Source organism: Hippoglossus stenolepis, chromosome 10, assembly GCF_022539355.2.
Source record: "Hippoglossus stenolepis isolate QCI-W04-F060 chromosome 10, HSTE1.2, whole genome shotgun sequence".
Lineage (NCBI taxonomy): Eukaryota > Metazoa > Chordata > Actinopteri > Pleuronectiformes > Pleuronectidae > Hippoglossus > Hippoglossus stenolepis.
Genome location: NC_061492.1, coordinates 20,606,047 through 20,623,313, shown reverse-complemented (window position 1 = coordinate 20,623,313; position 17,267 = coordinate 20,606,047). Strand labels below are relative to the sequence as shown.

The following is a 17,267-nucleotide window of genomic DNA, read 5'->3' as shown; positions in this document are numbered from 1 at the left end:
CTTCGGCTCTGATCCTGAAACAGCGGCGATAATAATTTATCATTGGCGGTACGTCGTGTTAACCCTGGATTCACACTTATGGTGCTACCGTTCGCCATTTATCTCTCCTTCACTGTCCATGTGTGAGAGAGCAGGGACGGGGCCCGGGGCCCGTGTGTGCGAGTGTAAACTCTGCCTCGCTCCCAGACTTACAGAGAGGAGACGAGAGACAGAGCAGCTAAATGCAGGCGCACTGGTGCAACAAAGGAATTTTTCGTGGCACTTCACAGATTTAAAGTCGCATGTGCTTTTTATTACATTTTTTGCATTTATGAATTGCCTCGCGGGCCACATACGGCCCGGAGACCGGATGCGCCCCACCCCTGTTCTAACCTGTGACAAAAACACAAGGTACATACATGGTCATGGTTCTTGCCGTCAATGGAGGTTGGAAGTGCTCCTGCAAAAGAGGGAGAAAACTATAAAAGCACTGTAGAAATACATATCATAAATACAAAAAACCATGACGACCATGAGTTACTACCATAACTAAATAATTTTATATTCGTTGATTGAATTCAATATAGAAAATTTTCCCTAGAAACAACATTTGGATGAGTAATTCCTATGTTGGATGGTTGTAAGGAAATTTGTCTCAAACAGAAGAGAATCGGATATGTACTTTGAAAACAGCCGCCCAGAGATATGTGTATAAACTAACCAGTCTGAGCAGTATCTGCTGACACACTAGGCTGAGTGGCAGAGCCACTGGCCAATGACACGACATCAGCTATGACAGGATTCATCTTTGAGGAGTGGTGTGGCTGCGTAGGCGCTAGAAGAAAGAAAGAAGGGACTTTAAAATCCAGGCCCAGATGTTATATTATATTTAAGATTGTTTGAACCTGCCCTTATTTCTCAAGATTTTCAATAAAATAAATATTTGTAGTTAAAGTAAAAAGTTAAGTTTTTACTTAAGTTAAAACTAAAAAGCTACTTAAACATATCTCCCACTGTGCAGTGAGGTGAGGTGAGAACATTGCCACATCACATTCCCACTCATATTTATCTTGGATGAGCTTGCACAAACTCTGCTCAACACCACATCAACACAAATTTGACACAAGTTACCATATGGTGTCTGTGGGGCCGTTCCAGTACCGTTACTGTTGCTGTTTTGGCTCGTCTCAAAATGATGGTGGCAGTAATGTAGAAGGCAGGGCAGGTGACAGAAGTTACGGACTGAACCCAAACACTGCAGCTTTTCCGTCATGTAGCCCTGTTTCCTACAACTGTCACATCTCCCCATCTGGACAGAAGATGACGGAAAGAAACAGGTGGAGAGGATGGACAAAGGAAATATAGATAAGCAAAGAAACACAACCAAAACTGACAAATACTAAGACGCTTCTTTTAGTGTAATACACTGTAGATTGCACTGTGAAATCCAACTCCTTACCCCATAGTAGATCACAGTGTACTGGGACATGCAGTGGGGTTTACAGAACTCCTCAATCTTGCCGCCATAATGACTGTGCAGCATCTTCTGGCTGATGCTAGAGCAGTAGGAGCAGGGACGCCAGGTATGATCCTTGTTACGAGAGGTCAGCTCATGTTTGTAGAGAATCTTACAGTCTGAAACACATGACATATGGGCTATTGTATTTTTTATATTACAGTGCCATAAACATGTATTTCTGCCCCAAAAGTTCAAAGACACTTCAGCTGTGTCTGAAAGCAATCACTAATCCCTATACAGTCCACTATATAGTTACCGGCGCCAATAAGCGCTTTAAAGCATTTTTTTCTTTATGCCAATGAGCTCACTACATTGTCCTCTACACAGGAGTCCCTATATAGTGTCTAGGGGGTGGTGAATGAGTTGGTGATTTCAGACACAGCCCTTAAGTCAGGATTTAGAACTATATTCATTTTTAAATAAAGCTTTATGAAGACTGTGACTGAGGTGACCAAGTCAAGTAGCATTAATTACACTCAAACCAACTTTAGGCTTCAATTATCCACTTAATTAAAAGGAAATAACAGAGGTGAATAAAATGTGAAAAGGCCTTTTCTGCGTGAACTCACTTTCACTGCAGAAGACGAGTTCCTGTTGGTTGTTGCTGATGATTTCAAAGGGGACCTTCTCCCGTTTACAGCACTCGCACACTGCCAGGATATTTTTCTGGGTTTTATATTGTTCACAGCACGTTGTACTGCAAAACATAGAAATGCGACCCTGCAAGAAAAAAAATATCATTAGTGTTATCATGTCTATGGTTAGCGTTACACTAAGGTCAAGCCCTTAACTATAAGTAAGTTAGGGTCAAGCGTGTATTTGTTGAGTGTCTACATATACACATGCTTTTGACCTGTGCTCCTTACTTGGTGACTGAATAGCGTCGGCTTGCTGCTGAAGTGTTTGCTGCACTGATGGCAGGTCAGTCTGGAGGTGTCAATGTGTCCACCTTCTGTTGTTTTGGAGGACTGACCAGGGGGCACTCTGGTCAGTGCTTGCCCTGGGACAGAGGGGGAGGACATGCCCATGTAGGGAGGCACGACTGGGGGCACTGAGGTATGACTGGGATGATGGCCTTGGTAGGGGACTGAAGATGGGTAGTCCTGAGGAATGGGAGGAACTGAGCTGGCACCAGCAGAAGGCCCTGGTTTGATTGCATCTCTGATGTAGGGGTCCCTGAGAGAGAAGGTTCCATTGGTCAGGTCTGGCTGAGAGGGGTGCCCAGTTTTCTAAAGAGACATGGAGGAAAAATAACAACAATGTCAAATTATGATGGAGACAAGGTTTAAATAAGGCTATTGCTACTGGTGCCTTTACCCTGTAAATGGAAACACAGTCATAGGAGCAGAAGTTACGAATGGTGCCGTCCACCATGGCCAGATGATACTGAGGAACAGCTGTCACCTTGCACAGGCTGCATGGGAATGGAGTACCTGCGGTAAAATTTAAAAAAACATTTGATTAGCTGTTAAATGTTGCTAGTATGTGAGCATTTGTTTTGAAAACTATTAAGCATGATTTTCAGGTCTTCTGCGTTGAAAAGGTAGGTTGGTAATTTGTTTCTGAAACACTTTATATCATATTTGTTGAAAATCCTCTTTGTGTCCAAATAGCCAGCAATAAATTTGTTCTTCTGAAAAAAAAAGGAGTAAAAGTTGGATTCAAGCAGCTGTCAGGCCGTAAGTGTTAATATGTGCATAGTTTTAACAAGCTGGGAGGGGGTAAGACGTATATATTGCTTATTTTCAAAGCCGGCTCTTGCTTGCTTTTCCAGGATTACCAACCCTAGCTTTAACGAATGCCTATCCCAGCCAAACTGGCATGTGAGTGTGTGTCCCTGCTTTGTGTGTCCTACCGCTGAGCATATGTCGGGGTGGTCGGCTCTGTTCCACACAAAGAGGTGAACAGTAAAGTTGAACTTTGCCCTTTTGGTCTCGTTCCATGATGGTGGCGGACACTACCGCCATCTTGTGACAGGAGACACAGTCCACTGTCTTTCTGCAGGTCTTCACAAAAACAATTACAGGTTTAGGGGTTTACATTTTGTACATGTGTAACATCAATAGTACATGCTTGATAAAGCGTGCCATTTTATTTATCTACAATATTAGGTGATTTCTGGTTAGCAAAGCAAAAAACGTGTGTTTTTTCTTCATGCTAAATCTACATAATCATGCCATAAATACTGAAACATCCTAATTTCAGAAGAAATAATATGTTTTTACAGACACATACCTGTTTGTAGGTGCCAATGCAAGTAGGACTACAGAAGTTGAGCTGAGATCTTTCAACCGTGAGAGTCTGACAGGAGCCTGAGTTGCTATTACAGTAAAGTCCGCAGCCTTCACAGCAGTTCATGGCTAAGTGACGCATCTTGCGCCATGTTACAAAACAAGCATCACCACAGAGTCTGTGCAGACGACCTTGATGGGTGACCTCATGCTCAATCTGCAGCAGATGACCCCAGGCAAACATAAGGACAAGAGAGAGAAGAAGATGAGGAAGAGAACCTGATTTGGCTCATTAGACACACTGACCAAATCTATTCTTACAGTAAAAGTTACAAGCCTCTCACCTTATTGGTAACTTTGCAGACACTGCAGAAGGGTTTTTCAGGCTGTCGCTCCACTGGTTTCTCAGGCGGCTTCTCTGGCTTCTTCTCCACTCGTTTGTCAAGAGGCTTCTCACTATATTTCTTCTTGTGTCTAAAGACAGACAGACAGAACTGGCCACAGAAGTGCATGTACGTGTTCTCGTCTGCTGGAATCGTGATCATGTCCCTGGGCTGAATGATCTCCCTGCAAAGAGAAAAGCACAGGGAATAAATACAGTGGATGAAAAGATACAGGGTGATGGCAGAATAGAGGGTTGGAGCAAACTGGAAAAGAGGGAAAAAGTTAAATAATATATTTATATGACAGATGTTATTACCTAAGCCAAGGAAGTTATGTTTTTGTTTGTGTTAGTTTGTTTGTCTGTCTGTTAGCAGGATTACATAAACACCACTGGAGAGATTATCATCAAGGTCACCATGGTTGAAGGATGTGGTATCGGTCAGAGAAGAGCGCATGAAATATTGGTGCAGATCCAGATCATGGGGCGGAGTCAGGATTTTTTCCCCACTGTCTTTAACATTGTGAGATGGGACGTTTTTCTGCATTTTTGTTGATATGAGAATAATGGCTCTTGATTTAAAAAAGACTCATGTTTAGCGGACTAATATTTATGAGAGAATACGAGATCATTACTGTGAATTGTATGTTTCACATAAATCAAACAGTACAAGAATTATTGTGTCAATAATGTGTTAATTATTGTGTATTGTGTAATCAATACACAGTGTCAAAGTTGAACATTAAATGAACTCTCACATGACCTATTAAGAGCGTAATTTTATAAAACAAAAACACAACCCATAAACATAGATCTTATTGTTTTGGAGAACAAAAAACCATTAAAAATGGAAACATATGTTCAGATCCTGATATGCAATTCACTGAATATTTATTTTTAATTTGGCTACAATAAAATTAAATAGTCATGGGATTTTATTAAATATATAATCAACAATTAAACAAATCTCCAAAATGTCTTGCTGCCTTGAAACATCCTTCATAATTCCATATTAAGTAGCTATTAAACAAACAGTTGATGTATTTGTCTACCTAACTTTATAGTCTACAACAATAAATCACCCTTTAAACAAACATAGTTTTACTGCAATTGTTATTGTCTGCCAAGAGATAGGCAGCCCTGTGGTGCAAGAGAAAAGGGGCAATATGAATATTTGTAGGTGTTAAATTAACGCACTTTTTATAGTGGTATCTTTATAAAACCCATACCTAAATGAAAACCCGATTTGACGTTCATACTGATGTCAAGTGGAAACAAACTAGGGCTGTCAGTATTTCCAAAAGTCAAGTTTGAACGTATTTGACATGACACAATTCGTTCAAATACATTCAACCCACATGCGCCTGCAATCTAACATGGTTGAACATCGACCTTGCCTGTGGTGCCTCCTCAGCTGCTGCTAACACGTGAGCCTGCAGATTTGTTATAAGGCAGTTGCATGGTGCAAAGATGAGACATCATCACCTTTGATCGTTACTTTGCCGTCTATGGTGTAGAACTCAAAATACTTCCACACGCAGCTTCTATGATGTTCAGGACGGCTTTGCTTGCTAGATTCCTCAATTTTCATTACAACACAACGTAACATTACTGGCTTACTTTACTGACAGGTCAAGAGGGCACCAGACGGTCTGATGCGCTTCCAGAATGTGTATTTTGAATCTGAATGGGTCATTACAGGTCGAATACGAACTTTTCCTACCATGTTTGAATGAATGTTGGAATTTTTAATAAAAAAGTGACAGCCCTAAAACAAACATGTACCTGTTGCACTGGAAACACAATCTGTTCTTGGGGGTTGGAGGCAGATGTCCAGTCAGACATACTGTGGAGCAGAAGAGCTGCGTCGAACCTTTTCTTTGGAATGCTGTTTGGCCTTTTAGAAGAACCTAGAACCATTTGCAGACCCATGAAAAATAAAAATTACAACAAATAAATTACAACAAACAAATTGAACATTCTTGTCATTAATATACTGTAGCTGACCAATATATAGATCAACTGTTGTATTTCCCAGTCAATGGCATGACATTTTTGACATTAATAATGGATTTGTTCAATATTAAAAACATGTATGTGGCACATTCTTACATTTTGCACAAAGCAGCAGAGTTACAAAGGTACCTTAGAGCAGCCACTGCAGCGAACACTACCAGGAACAGGAGGCTGAGGTGGGCGTTGGGGCGCTACTGCCAAAGCTGGTATTGGACCCGGGATTGAAATTGTTGGTCTCACAGGAAGCTGAGTCATAGCTTGTAGGACTGTACCTCTACCTGGGATAAAAATGGCTGCTGGGGGTGGGGCAGGGATTGCCGCTGGCACTTGGGTAAGAGGAGAAAGGTTGGTAAAGAAAAGCTTCATCTTTCATTGCGACTGCTACATTAAGTCATGGACTGGTGAAGTAACATTTGTGATGATATAAAATGAATATCAGTGCTCCCCCTAAAATGAAAAGGGGCGTTTCATCCCAGTGACACAATGGCCTTGTTCAGATCTGGTATTACCATCCATCCTAAGAGCTCTGATCACAAGTGGACAGCTCCATGGTCAGGGCCGATCTGCTCTATATGCAACTAAACATGCATGTCAGTTCAAAGTATAGGCTCTGAGAGGAGGAAAAATATGTTTGATTCATAGTGAAACTGTAGCGGGTCAGAGACATCAGCTGAGTAGTCTGTCCTTCATATGTGGCCCCAGACACATTTACGTTCACATAGTGAAAAGAATGTGGCCTTGTGCGTCCCTCCACCTCTGTGTGGTCTGAGAGATCTCAAGACACATTTGCATAGAGCTGTCCAGTTGTGATCGGATAACTCAGGACGGAACGTTACCAGGTCGGAACATGGTCAATATAACCACTGCAAAACAACAGCTGTAGTTTTAAAAGAGAGCAAAAAAATGTATAGTGAAAAAAGCAAAAGAACTTATCAACTCACCAGTAGGAGACACAAAGGTGTTTGCTCCTCCTACAGAGTAGACAGAACTGATTCTCAGCTCTTCCTGAAATGATTAAACATAAGAAAATAGATTTTCTTTATGTGCTTCATGGTGCCTTCCTCCTCATGTTCAAAAGATAAAAACAACTGATTTAATGTGCCTTATTTTTCATTCACAATCAGCATACAGTGGAAGCTGTTAGCACCTTAAGTACTTTGTTGTTTTAATCCAATATTGAATAATAAGAGAATAGCAAAAAGTAAACAGCAGATGCACACTTTTAACATCCTTTCGTCACACCTACCTCCTGATGCTCCAGCTCCTCTTTGATTTGCCTGATGGAGCTCTGAGGCAGTAAAGCAGCGTCGTAGCCTTCATCAATAGGCTCATCTTTAATATTGATCGTCGGAGACATCGGGGGATTACTGTCCTCCACCGGAGCTGCTTCTGACCTCTGAAATATTAAGAATAGTCATGATGAATGACTTAAGATTTTTAAAAAGCCCTATCTTGATTATCTCGCCGAATCCCCACCTCTCCCTGCTGACTGTCTTCTGTCTCCTCTCCCTCGTTCAGGGCACCACCATCTGACAGGGAGCGAAAAACATGTTTAGATAAAAGAAAACAGTTACACCTACATTTCAACTGCACATTCTTTAACCTACCGTAACTCCCAAGAAATATTGAATGATGAACACTTGTACAATTGCATTGCATACAATTACAGAGAACACCTTTTTCAAAAAATGTATGCTGCTTTTCTTAGGAAAAACAGATGCACCATGTTAAGCTCACACCGTGTTTGAAAGCTATTCGGCTTCCTGGTAGATGTGCCATTCAGCCCATAAAAGGAGCAGCTCACCCTGACCCACTCCGCTGACGTTTGACAGCAACTGTGTTACCTTAAGTCTTCTGTGAAGAGTTGTATTTGAATGAGTCACATAAACACCAGTTACATAAAAGAAAAAAGGGAAAGAGACTAAGTCTACTATTTTCAGATGACACCACTCTTGATCTCAATTCAGAGATCGAAAAACTAATTCAATATGTGTCGTATAAAAAGTTGGTTCTGTAGAGTTTAGTTTTGCCTTGGAGTTGTCCATGGTCATTTCCTTGTGAAAAGGTAAAAAAAACAATGAGGGTAAAAAATGATAAAGATAAATATAATTTTAAGAAAAATAACATTTAATTAAATAAAATCACTGATTCTTTATGTAGAACATTTCTCTCTCTCAATAACCCTCATTGCTGCCGATTTAGCCAACTCTTATCATTTGATTTCATATCAAAATTACAGGCTATACGCAGGTTTTTAAACACGGGTAAACCCACCAAAAAAAGGTGATTGGCTCCTTTCCCCATTGGTAGTAGAGGTGTTTGCCTTTCTGTTTTTCCCCCTGGTGAGTCATGAACGACACCATCAGTGTGTTGGAAACCAAGAAGCTCTCTCACATCTGTCTTTCTAATGTTGCATCTTGCGTGATATGAAGGAAAAATTTGCTCCTCAAGGTGTTGCATCCAATCCCATTGGAGACAAAAGCCAGATGTTAGTGGGTGTTTGAGGGTTTTTTGGCCAGTGGAAAAGGGGCTTCAAGCCCAGCCACAGGAAATGGAGCCACACTGCACAACTACAGATGATGACAGGCCAAAGTTGCTTCCAGTGCCAATCCAGCTATTCAAAATTATATTTCCATACAGCTGATAGACTCACAAGAAACAAATTTAAAAGAATGGTCAAAACAATAGATGACTTTTAGTCTGGGTCGAACTCTCTACTGGATCATCGGCATAATGCAACTCAATTATAGATTTTGGTACAGCCTTTTGTCATTGAAACCTTTACACACCCAGTTTGTCATACAGTCTTTCTGTTAAAAACACACAGTCTCCAAACCTAAATAACCCTTATGACAACATCTACGTTATTTTCTCAAGACTTCCACAATCTCCCCTCACTGCCACAAAAGACATTATGCAACTGTTTTCACAGGCTAAATACAACTATCAGCAATAAATTAATTGAACTTGTACTTTAAACCCGTCTACCTTGTGGGATCTCTTACCTCGGCTGTTGTCAGGTGTGTTGTCCTGGGAGGAGTGGGAAGTGTTGGCAGACTCTGTGCTCTCATCCTTCTCTCTCTCCTGCTCCCCTCCTTTGGGCTCATTAGTAAAGGGATCGCCTCGACTTGAATTGTTCCCCTTGTCCGCTTTGCTTTTTTTTCTGTTTGCCTTATCCACATCAACGTCCTCCAAGGAGCCCATTGGCAGGGCAAAGTGCCAATCTTCATCCTCTTCTTCTGGCCCATACAGAGGAAGGCCATCCAGTGCATCATCAAATGCTGCCCCTCCACTTCCTCCACTTCCTCCTTTCCCTCCTCCTCCTTTCCCTCCTCCTCCTTCATTGGTTCTCAAGGTAAATGAGGAGGGTTGGCCAGAGGGAGGGGAGGAAATGCGAGGAAAGGGGGATTCTACCACCCCCTCATCCATCTTTTCTTCTTGTCTACTGCCATTGCTATCCTCTTCTTCAACCGGTTGCTGTTCCTCTTGTCCTGATGTTTCATCTACTGTGTTCGTTTCCTCCTGACCTCCACTCTTAGAAGAAGTGGCAGAGCCCCTAGAGGATTCAGCGAAGTCTCCCAGCCCCATCACTTCATCAAACACTCTGGACAGCTGCTCCTCGTGCTATAAAGGGATAGAGAGGCTTGTAAAATAAGGTCTTTCAAGAAGCCAACTCATGTCAGCTTTCTTTACTCGTCTACAATTGATTACCGAACTTACCAAACCAGTTTCATTTTCAATAGATCTTTTTCCACAGAATATCTATCAAGAATGACAAAAAAGTTCATAACTGTAAAACTTGTACAAGTTGATATAACCTAAAGTACACTTTTAAAAGAAAACATTTACAAAACTTTAAATTCCAAATTAATTTCTAAATATACAGAGTGAACTACCGTGATTTGCTAACATAAATTATCACAAATGACAAAAGGTCTCTGACTTATGGACTGCACTTGTTCTTGGATGTATGAGGTAATGCCTGATCACTCATGGCTACATACCAAGTCACTCTTCAGTGTTTTGGATTTACATTTATACCAGTTGGAATCCAGTTTGAGTTGTCAGTAAACAGATGAAAACATTTTGATTTTCAATGTTTGCACAGTAAGTACATGAGGCACAAATCCTGAGAGGTTGGTCCCAGATACAAAACTGTAAACTTTATTAATCTTTTTTCCATAAAGATAAACTACATTCAGCCTCACTGGCAGAGATGTTGATGCTGTATGTCACAATTCAACTATGTTTCTTTTGAAAGTTTATAGTGTCATCTAGAAGGGCACTGAGTGTGCATACCTCCATCAATGCCCAACAGTCCCCTTATGAAACCAAACGTATAAATATCAGTCTGCTTTTTTCCCCATCAAGATCCATGAATTATTCCCAGAGAAATTAAAAATGTTGAAACTTTCTCACTAACCTTGCACACAGGGAGGGTCGTTTGTACAAATTGTGTGTTCACATAGGCTCTGACAGTTACATACTAAAGTACGTGTGTTATAGTGTAATGCCAGCAGTTAAATTCATACCTTTATATTAACCCTTTCATAGAGTGGCACTTTATACATCAGTGATGGCTGCATATGTCTTAGGTGTGTCACCCTCATTAATCTTATAACTTTCATTTTTCTTTACTGCTGTAAATGCATCGGACCAGCAGGTGCCCCTGCTGTACAGTCTGCCTGCAGCAACAAACCCATTTCAACACATTGGTCTAAAAGGGCAACGTTCCCCATCACTTTGGCACAATAACATAACAGAATAATTAAACCAAACACAACAATCAGCAAAGTCTCGTGTCTGTATTGACAAGGAAAAACACATGTTTAGCTCTTTAGGTGTTTATAATTTCAAGCTTTTATCTTAATGTTTGGGTTAACGTGAAAAACACAACTCATATCTTCAATGAATACAAAGTTCTTCATGTTTGAGGGAACTAAAACATGAATCCTGGTGTTGTCAATATCTGGCTATTAACGATAATAATGGCTACAGGCCGCATGCAGTCCATCCAGTTGAATGGAGGAGGACTGACACCAACCCATTAACATTTGGGTAATTTCTAGCATTTAGGTAAATTCATAATTTAATGCAAACCAAACAACCAACTCAGATCATGTAATAGTTGCCGGAGACTGCGAATAAACATCACGTTTAAGTGATTCGTGTGACGACATTCAACTTCAATACAATCTCCACTTTGTATTGTTCGCAGCAGCCCTGCGCGATGCATCTGCTGAGGAACCAGCAGTCAGCTGCAGCACAAAGTTGCAGCACCGGTTTCATTCACACTCTTGTGATCCAAATATCCCGAGTCATACTGGGCTGAATATGCTAATTTGCTCACGATCAATTTAACAGGCTCTTAAATGGAGCTCGGCGGTAGCGGCGTGCATCAGAGCGGAACAGCAGCGAGCTACAGGGTTTTAAGCTAGCTGGCTGACGTTAGCATAAATATGCACATCTCGACCGGAAGCCAGCACACAGTCACAGCGAGTCGTGCAGTTGAATCGGCTAAAAGGTCAGCTTGTCGCCCGGGAATCGCTGTGATTATATTCGATGTGTGCATTTCTTACCTTTAACCGTTTAAGTCTAAATTCCTCGGAATCCGCCATGTTTTAATTACGATGCAGACGCCGCGCTTCTCGCGCTCCCACCCACCTCCACGGAGGGTTCTGGGTTTTGTATGCGAGAAGCTAGCATCAACAAGACTGCTGCCCAACGGAGAAACAAGCTAGACGGCCAACCGCGGTAAGTTAACTGTGTAAAGATGTAAGCGGGTGTTTCGGGTGCACTTTCAAGACAATTTCACATGGAAAATACAGAGAGGACGACGAAGAAGTTGAAGCGTTACCGTGTTTCGTGCTGCTCCTGACCGACGGCAGCGCTCACTGACGGCAGCCTGCCCCAGTTAGAGGATGTGTGTGGAACAGGCGCTGTCTGCTGTCGTGATTAAATGCACACTGTGTGCACACTGTGCCCCATGCAGGACCGCGACACGCAGACTTTATTAGAGAAAGCAAACGATTTGGTCATATTATCACATCCTCCGCATTCTTTTACCACAGGTTGCTTAGCTGCTTTCAAAAGATAATGTAATAGCGCACAGAGAAGAAAATAATAGTTTGAAGTCACACAAAAACAAGTGAAGATACAAATAGTATAGAGTTCATTATAAGTGAAAATTAAAATATATAAAGTGAATACGGAGTAAATTCCGAACCAGTTTCTCTTAGAAATAAGAGTAGAAGTAGTGAAAAGAAGTTACTCGACTAACTAATGCTTAGCTGAAGTGGCAGTAGGTAGTAATGATAAAAGGAGTAAAATGGAATATTGCGCATGGTATTAAACATGATTTAAAAAAAACTCAGTGATACTTCTCATGAATAATGGTATTGCACATGAATAGTAGTACTACACATGAAAAAACGAGTAATAGTAGTGTAATTGTGAAATACCAAACACATTTATTTAAAATATAAATTTAAGTGTATAAGAAGCTGTTTTTTTCCTTTATTTAAAGTCTTTGCACAAATTGATTTGTTTCATTTAGTCATGGCAGTCTATTGCTATTCAAGGGAATATTTATACAAAGAACATTGTGTATTGCTGATTGTTAGAGATAGATAGATTGATTGATTGATAGATTGATGATTTATTGATTAGAATTTAATTGTAAACTGAAACAAAAGCAAACATATTGTTCATAAAGGTGTGTTTGCGTGGAATAATTCTGAAGTAGCCCCGGAGCACTAACTCTGACCAAGAGAATAGTCCATTTCAAACATGTAGATTTAGATCGGGCACATTTATGAATGTAACATCGTATGTTTTTTATTAGAAATTAACAGTTAATAGTTTCTCCTCTCTGAGATCTGAGCTCCTGTCCAGTAGATGGCACTGTTACCGAATGTGCGGCTATACCGTAAAACCGAGAGGATCTGCGCACACAACATGTCGAACAGCGGAAACAATGAGTTAAGCAGGAATACAAAACCCAGTAAACAGCAGGTGAACCATCAGACTGAACACACAACATGTCTCATGAGTTCAGTTCACAACTTCAACGACTGGAGGCTGAAAATGACATGTTCCCCCAGAAACGTTGGTCGTATTTATTATGTCACTTTCGGTATCCAGCGTATTTCTTTGCATAGAAATAAACAAAGTAGAACAGACTGCAGCCTGTCTACTAATGACAGACCAATCTATGTGTGTGTACATCTAGGTGGGATAACCCCAACCCTTCCTGGGGTCAAACGAGCACCGGGACGTTTTCAGGAAGCAGCAGGAAGGGGCCGATCGAGCGACATCTGTTGTTGTTGTTATCACCTGCACGCCTGACAGTCAGGTCCGCGGACTACCTCGGTGTTTTCTCGGTGAGGGTTGAGGTCTCTTCGCCGGCGGGTGAATGGCGATGACTGCGGTGAGAGCGGCCGCAGCAGCGGGGGGCCCTGCGTCTTTGTCCCGGTTCAGAGGAGCGCTGGTCGCGGCTGTGCTCGGTGACTGTGTCGGCGGTGAGTTTGAAGGAGCGGAGGAGGTGCCCATGGAGAGCGTGCTGCAGCACCTGAACGGCCTGGACGACGAGACGAAAGGGGAAGGTCAGTGAAAGCATGATGTTTCATATCAGTCTGCAGGAGATAGAGCCCCGGAAGGCAAGGCGGCATCGATAACCGTGCAATAGATGATCGTCCCCTGACTCCAGGCCCACTGCACATGCACCCATGTGAAGAGAATAACTGCGGAATGTATCTACTGTGGCACCTCTCAAATCACAGTTGCAAGCGGCTTTACAAAATAAGAAACAATTAAAAGTAATTTGAAGATCACACAGCAATAGAGCACAGATGGAGAAATACAAAAAATTTTGCAAATAAGAAAACAGTTCAAACATTATGATATGATTAAAATAACTTCAAGATCAGAACTAGGAGAAAGCACAATATGAAATGTAAGAGAGATTTAAGAAGAAGAAGAGGAGTTTGCTGGATGGATCTCCTCAGGGAAGTTGTTCCAATGAGTGGGAACCCTGGCAGAGAAGGCCTGGTTACATCTGGTCCTCAGCCAGGACTGCAGACGAGTTTGACATGTTTAAAACTACAGCACGACTCTGAATACTTCACAAGCCTGCTATTATTCAGATACATGATTTTCACTTGTGGCAACAGTCTGGGTCATCAAATCACTCTTAATTTAAAACATAACATATTATCATTGGGAAATAGACATCAATAATGTTTTTTTATTGGATTTTTTAAGGACAGGTAAACATTAGTATACAATGTAACCTTTAGTATCTGATACCATGAAATTCCCATGTTTCCGGATACCCAATTCAATGCCACAGAAATTGTTTTTACAATAAATCCCATTTACGTCAACACACGCTCCTTGAACATGCAAAAACAACAATGGCTATGTAGCCGTCAAGTAATACATAAAAAGAAAAGACTATTAACATTATTTAAAAAACAGTTACATGTAGGAAATTAACTTTTTTGTAATTGTTAAATGGGAGAAGAAACAAAACCATGTAAGCAAAACAAAAGTAAAACACACTAAAAACAAACGAGCAGAAAGCGGAATACAGAACAGACATGTGGCAACTGCAGCGATCGTGATCAAGAATATGATTCACCAAGATGGAACCTTATCAACTCCCAACAAGCACCTGAGATATAAGAGTCAGTTCCTACACATTGAGTCATCGACCACTTGTCAAAAAGTGTGTGTTTGTGTGTTTGTGTGTGTTTGTGTTTGTGTGTGTGTGTTAGGTATTCTTGAGTACAGTGATGACACAGCAATGGCACGTTGTGTGGTCCAGTCTCTACTCACCCGTGCAGGCTTCGATGAGCAGGACATGGCTCGCAGGTAAACAAACACACATTGTTATTAGTATCTACTATGTTATTACTTTGAGGAAGGCTCATGAAGTAATATGAAGACTGTGCTCACAAAGAAACCAACTAAACCTCAGGTATCTCCCCCCTCCAGGTTTGCTAAGGAGTACAGTGCATCCCCTGGCCGCGGTTATGGTTCCGGAGTGATCCAGGTGCTGAAGAAGCTGTCCTCTCCACAACTCAGTGACGTGTATCAGCCAGCCAGGGACCAGTTTAATGGTCGGGGCTCCTTTGGGAATGGAGGGGCCATGAGGGCGGCTCCCTTCGCTCTGGCTTTTCCTGACCTGGCTGACGTTAAAAGGGTGAGCAGAGGGTGTCTAGTGGACTTAAAGTTATTTTATGAATGAATTATGAATATTACAGAAAGCCGCTTTTAAACAGGTGCAGGGCTGCACGACATTAGGAAAACATGCGATATTGTAATGGGTGCTTTAATAAATTCCCTTACTTTGCCCCCAGTTTCCATCAGAAATCCTTGTCCTGAGCTTTAGATTGAGAACAACCAGCTCGGTCTAAAATCTTGACTCGCAACACATATATATACCAACACAGAGGTTGTGATATATGGCACGGTTAGTATACCACAGGGTTAAGTGTTATATTGTGATTCTTCTGTGGTCAGAACAACTAAAGCATCTCAAGTTCATAATGTATTTATTACTATTATCAGTCCTGCATAAAACAAAGCATTTAGATATAAACCACATATTTGCTTTCACATATTACTTTAAAATTCCCTCTCAATGGGGGCGACCTGATAGGGGGATGTTTAAGGCACGTCCCACTTGAGCATACATGCCCTCAAACAGCAGGTCTCTGGTTTGACTCCTTGTTGGTGGAAAATCACTGCATGTCAATCCTGTCCTTGTTCCCTTTGTCTCTACCGTCACTATCTGATAAAAGGTTAAAGACCAAAAACTTGTAGGAAAAAATCCTCATTATTTGTCAATGACAGGTTGGTCTGATTTCTCTTTCTTTTTTTTCTTTCCTCTCCAGTTTGCCCGTCTCGGCGCCATGCTGACCCACTCCTGCTCTCTGGGTTACAACGGAGCAGTGCTGCAGGCGTTGGCTGTGCACCTCTCCCTGCAGGGGGCGCTAGACTTACCTCAGCAGTTCATCAGCAGGCTAATCACAGAGATGGAGGAAGTTGAGGAAGATGAGGCAGCACGCAATGATGCCAGAATGTGAGTATCATGTAATTAAAGCCTCTGTGTCTGCTTTAGCACAGATCTGATTCAGTCATGTCTCATGGGTCGAAAATTCAGCATCGATCAGTTCAACGGTTTTCTATGGTGCGTCTGTGCAGCCTAAAGGAAGCAGAGATGCCGTTCAGTGACCGCCTCCACAGAATCCGAGACCTGATGGACAGGAGCAAGGTCAGCATAGAGGAGGTCATCTCTGAACTGGGTCAGTATCTGTTTCAGTATATTTCTTTTCATCTAGCTTTTCACCCATCCCATCTTAATCACGTTTCTCATATTCCTCCATTACCTGTGATTTAGGTTCATAACGGATTAGAGCATTAACAATGTGTATTTCAAGTCTTTCCAATGTATGAATCGTCTTTCCTTCCAGGTAATGGTATTGCGGCGCTCCACTCAGTCCCTACCGCCATCTTCTGTGTCCTCCACTGCCTCCAGCCCCGCAAATGCCTTCCAGAGAACTACAGCGGCCTTGAGAGGACAATAGCATACAGCCTGGCCCTGGGAGGGGACACAGACACCATAGCCTGCATGGCTGGGGCCATCGCCGGGGCCCACTACGGCATTGAGGCCGTTCCACAGTCCTGGATGAGGTGCTGTGAGGGAGCCCAGGATGCAGACATTAACGCAGAGCGGCTTCACATGCTGTACCACCAGTCGTCACAGGGCGGCGGGAGTGGGACAGGGGGCCAGAGCCGTGAATTCAGACGTGAAAACAAGTCAAACACTTCTAACGGTACAGAGAAGAAAAGTGAAGCACAGTAATGCTCCATATTTTTTTTTTTTTTTTAACAAAAGGACTCTCACACACAGACACACATTAAAACATACACAAGAGACACACAAATTGTTCAGTGTTCGACTTTTTTGGTCTGCATATGCATACACAATAAATTATACACAATCGTACCTGCTCCTTCCTGTTTTGTGATGAACAATCTTTTGTTATGTGAAAGTTGCACTATGAATTGGCCATGTCTTGTTTTATCCTTATGGTGGATAATAACTATTTAATAAACTTTTTTTTTTAATTCA

At 41.8% G+C, this 17,267-nt stretch overlaps 2 protein-coding genes across 7 annotated transcripts in view; one reads left to right on the top strand and one right to left on the bottom strand.

Annotated features, from left to right (window-relative positions):
• Positions 1-12,107, bottom strand: part of si:ch211-266o15.1 (zinc finger MYM-type protein 4) — a 25,519-nt gene extending 13,412 nt beyond the window's left edge. The window contains exons 1-18 of one of the 6 annotated variants that reach the window (XM_035167482.2): positions 11,985-12,107; positions 9,848-9,889; positions 9,133-9,751; positions 7,604-7,656; positions 7,374-7,523; positions 7,069-7,132; positions 6,257-6,453; positions 5,897-6,021; positions 4,074-4,296; positions 3,734-3,946; positions 3,354-3,504; positions 2,816-2,931; positions 2,365-2,727; positions 2,068-2,218; positions 1,439-1,614; positions 1,111-1,288; positions 701-814; positions 399-439 (exon numbers count right to left, since the gene is read on the bottom strand). In XM_035167482.2, coding sequence (XP_035023373.2) covers positions 399-439; positions 701-814; positions 1,111-1,288; positions 1,439-1,614; positions 2,068-2,218; positions 2,365-2,727; positions 2,816-2,931; positions 3,354-3,504; positions 3,734-3,946; positions 4,074-4,296; positions 5,897-6,021; positions 6,257-6,453; positions 7,069-7,132; positions 7,374-7,523; positions 7,604-7,656; positions 9,133-9,715 — 2,898 coding nt within the window. In that variant the 5' untranslated portion in view covers positions 9,716-9,751; positions 9,848-9,889; positions 11,985-12,107. Of the gene's footprint in view, positions 1-398; positions 440-700; positions 815-1,110; positions 1,289-1,438; positions 1,615-2,067; positions 2,219-2,364; positions 2,728-2,815; positions 2,932-3,353; positions 3,505-3,733; positions 3,947-4,073; positions 4,297-5,896; positions 6,022-6,256; positions 6,454-7,068; positions 7,133-7,373; positions 7,524-7,603; positions 7,657-9,132; positions 9,752-9,847; positions 9,890-11,706; positions 11,845-11,984 lie in introns of those variants that run through there. The other 5 variants (XM_035167479.2, XM_035167480.2, XM_035167483.2 and 2 more) reach the window with 5 other exon arrangements.
• adprs (ADP-ribosylserine hydrolase) lies at positions 11,745-17,267 on the top strand. Its single transcript, XM_035167487.2, has 7 exons — positions 11,745-11,881; positions 13,359-13,731; positions 14,905-15,001; positions 15,125-15,332; positions 16,027-16,214; positions 16,337-16,437; positions 16,606-17,267. The coding sequence occupies exons 2-7, from the start codon at positions 13,542-13,544 to the stop codon at positions 16,995-16,997; spliced, it is 1,176 nt and encodes a 391-aa protein (XP_035023378.1). The 5' UTR covers positions 11,745-11,881; positions 13,359-13,541; the 3' UTR covers positions 16,998-17,267.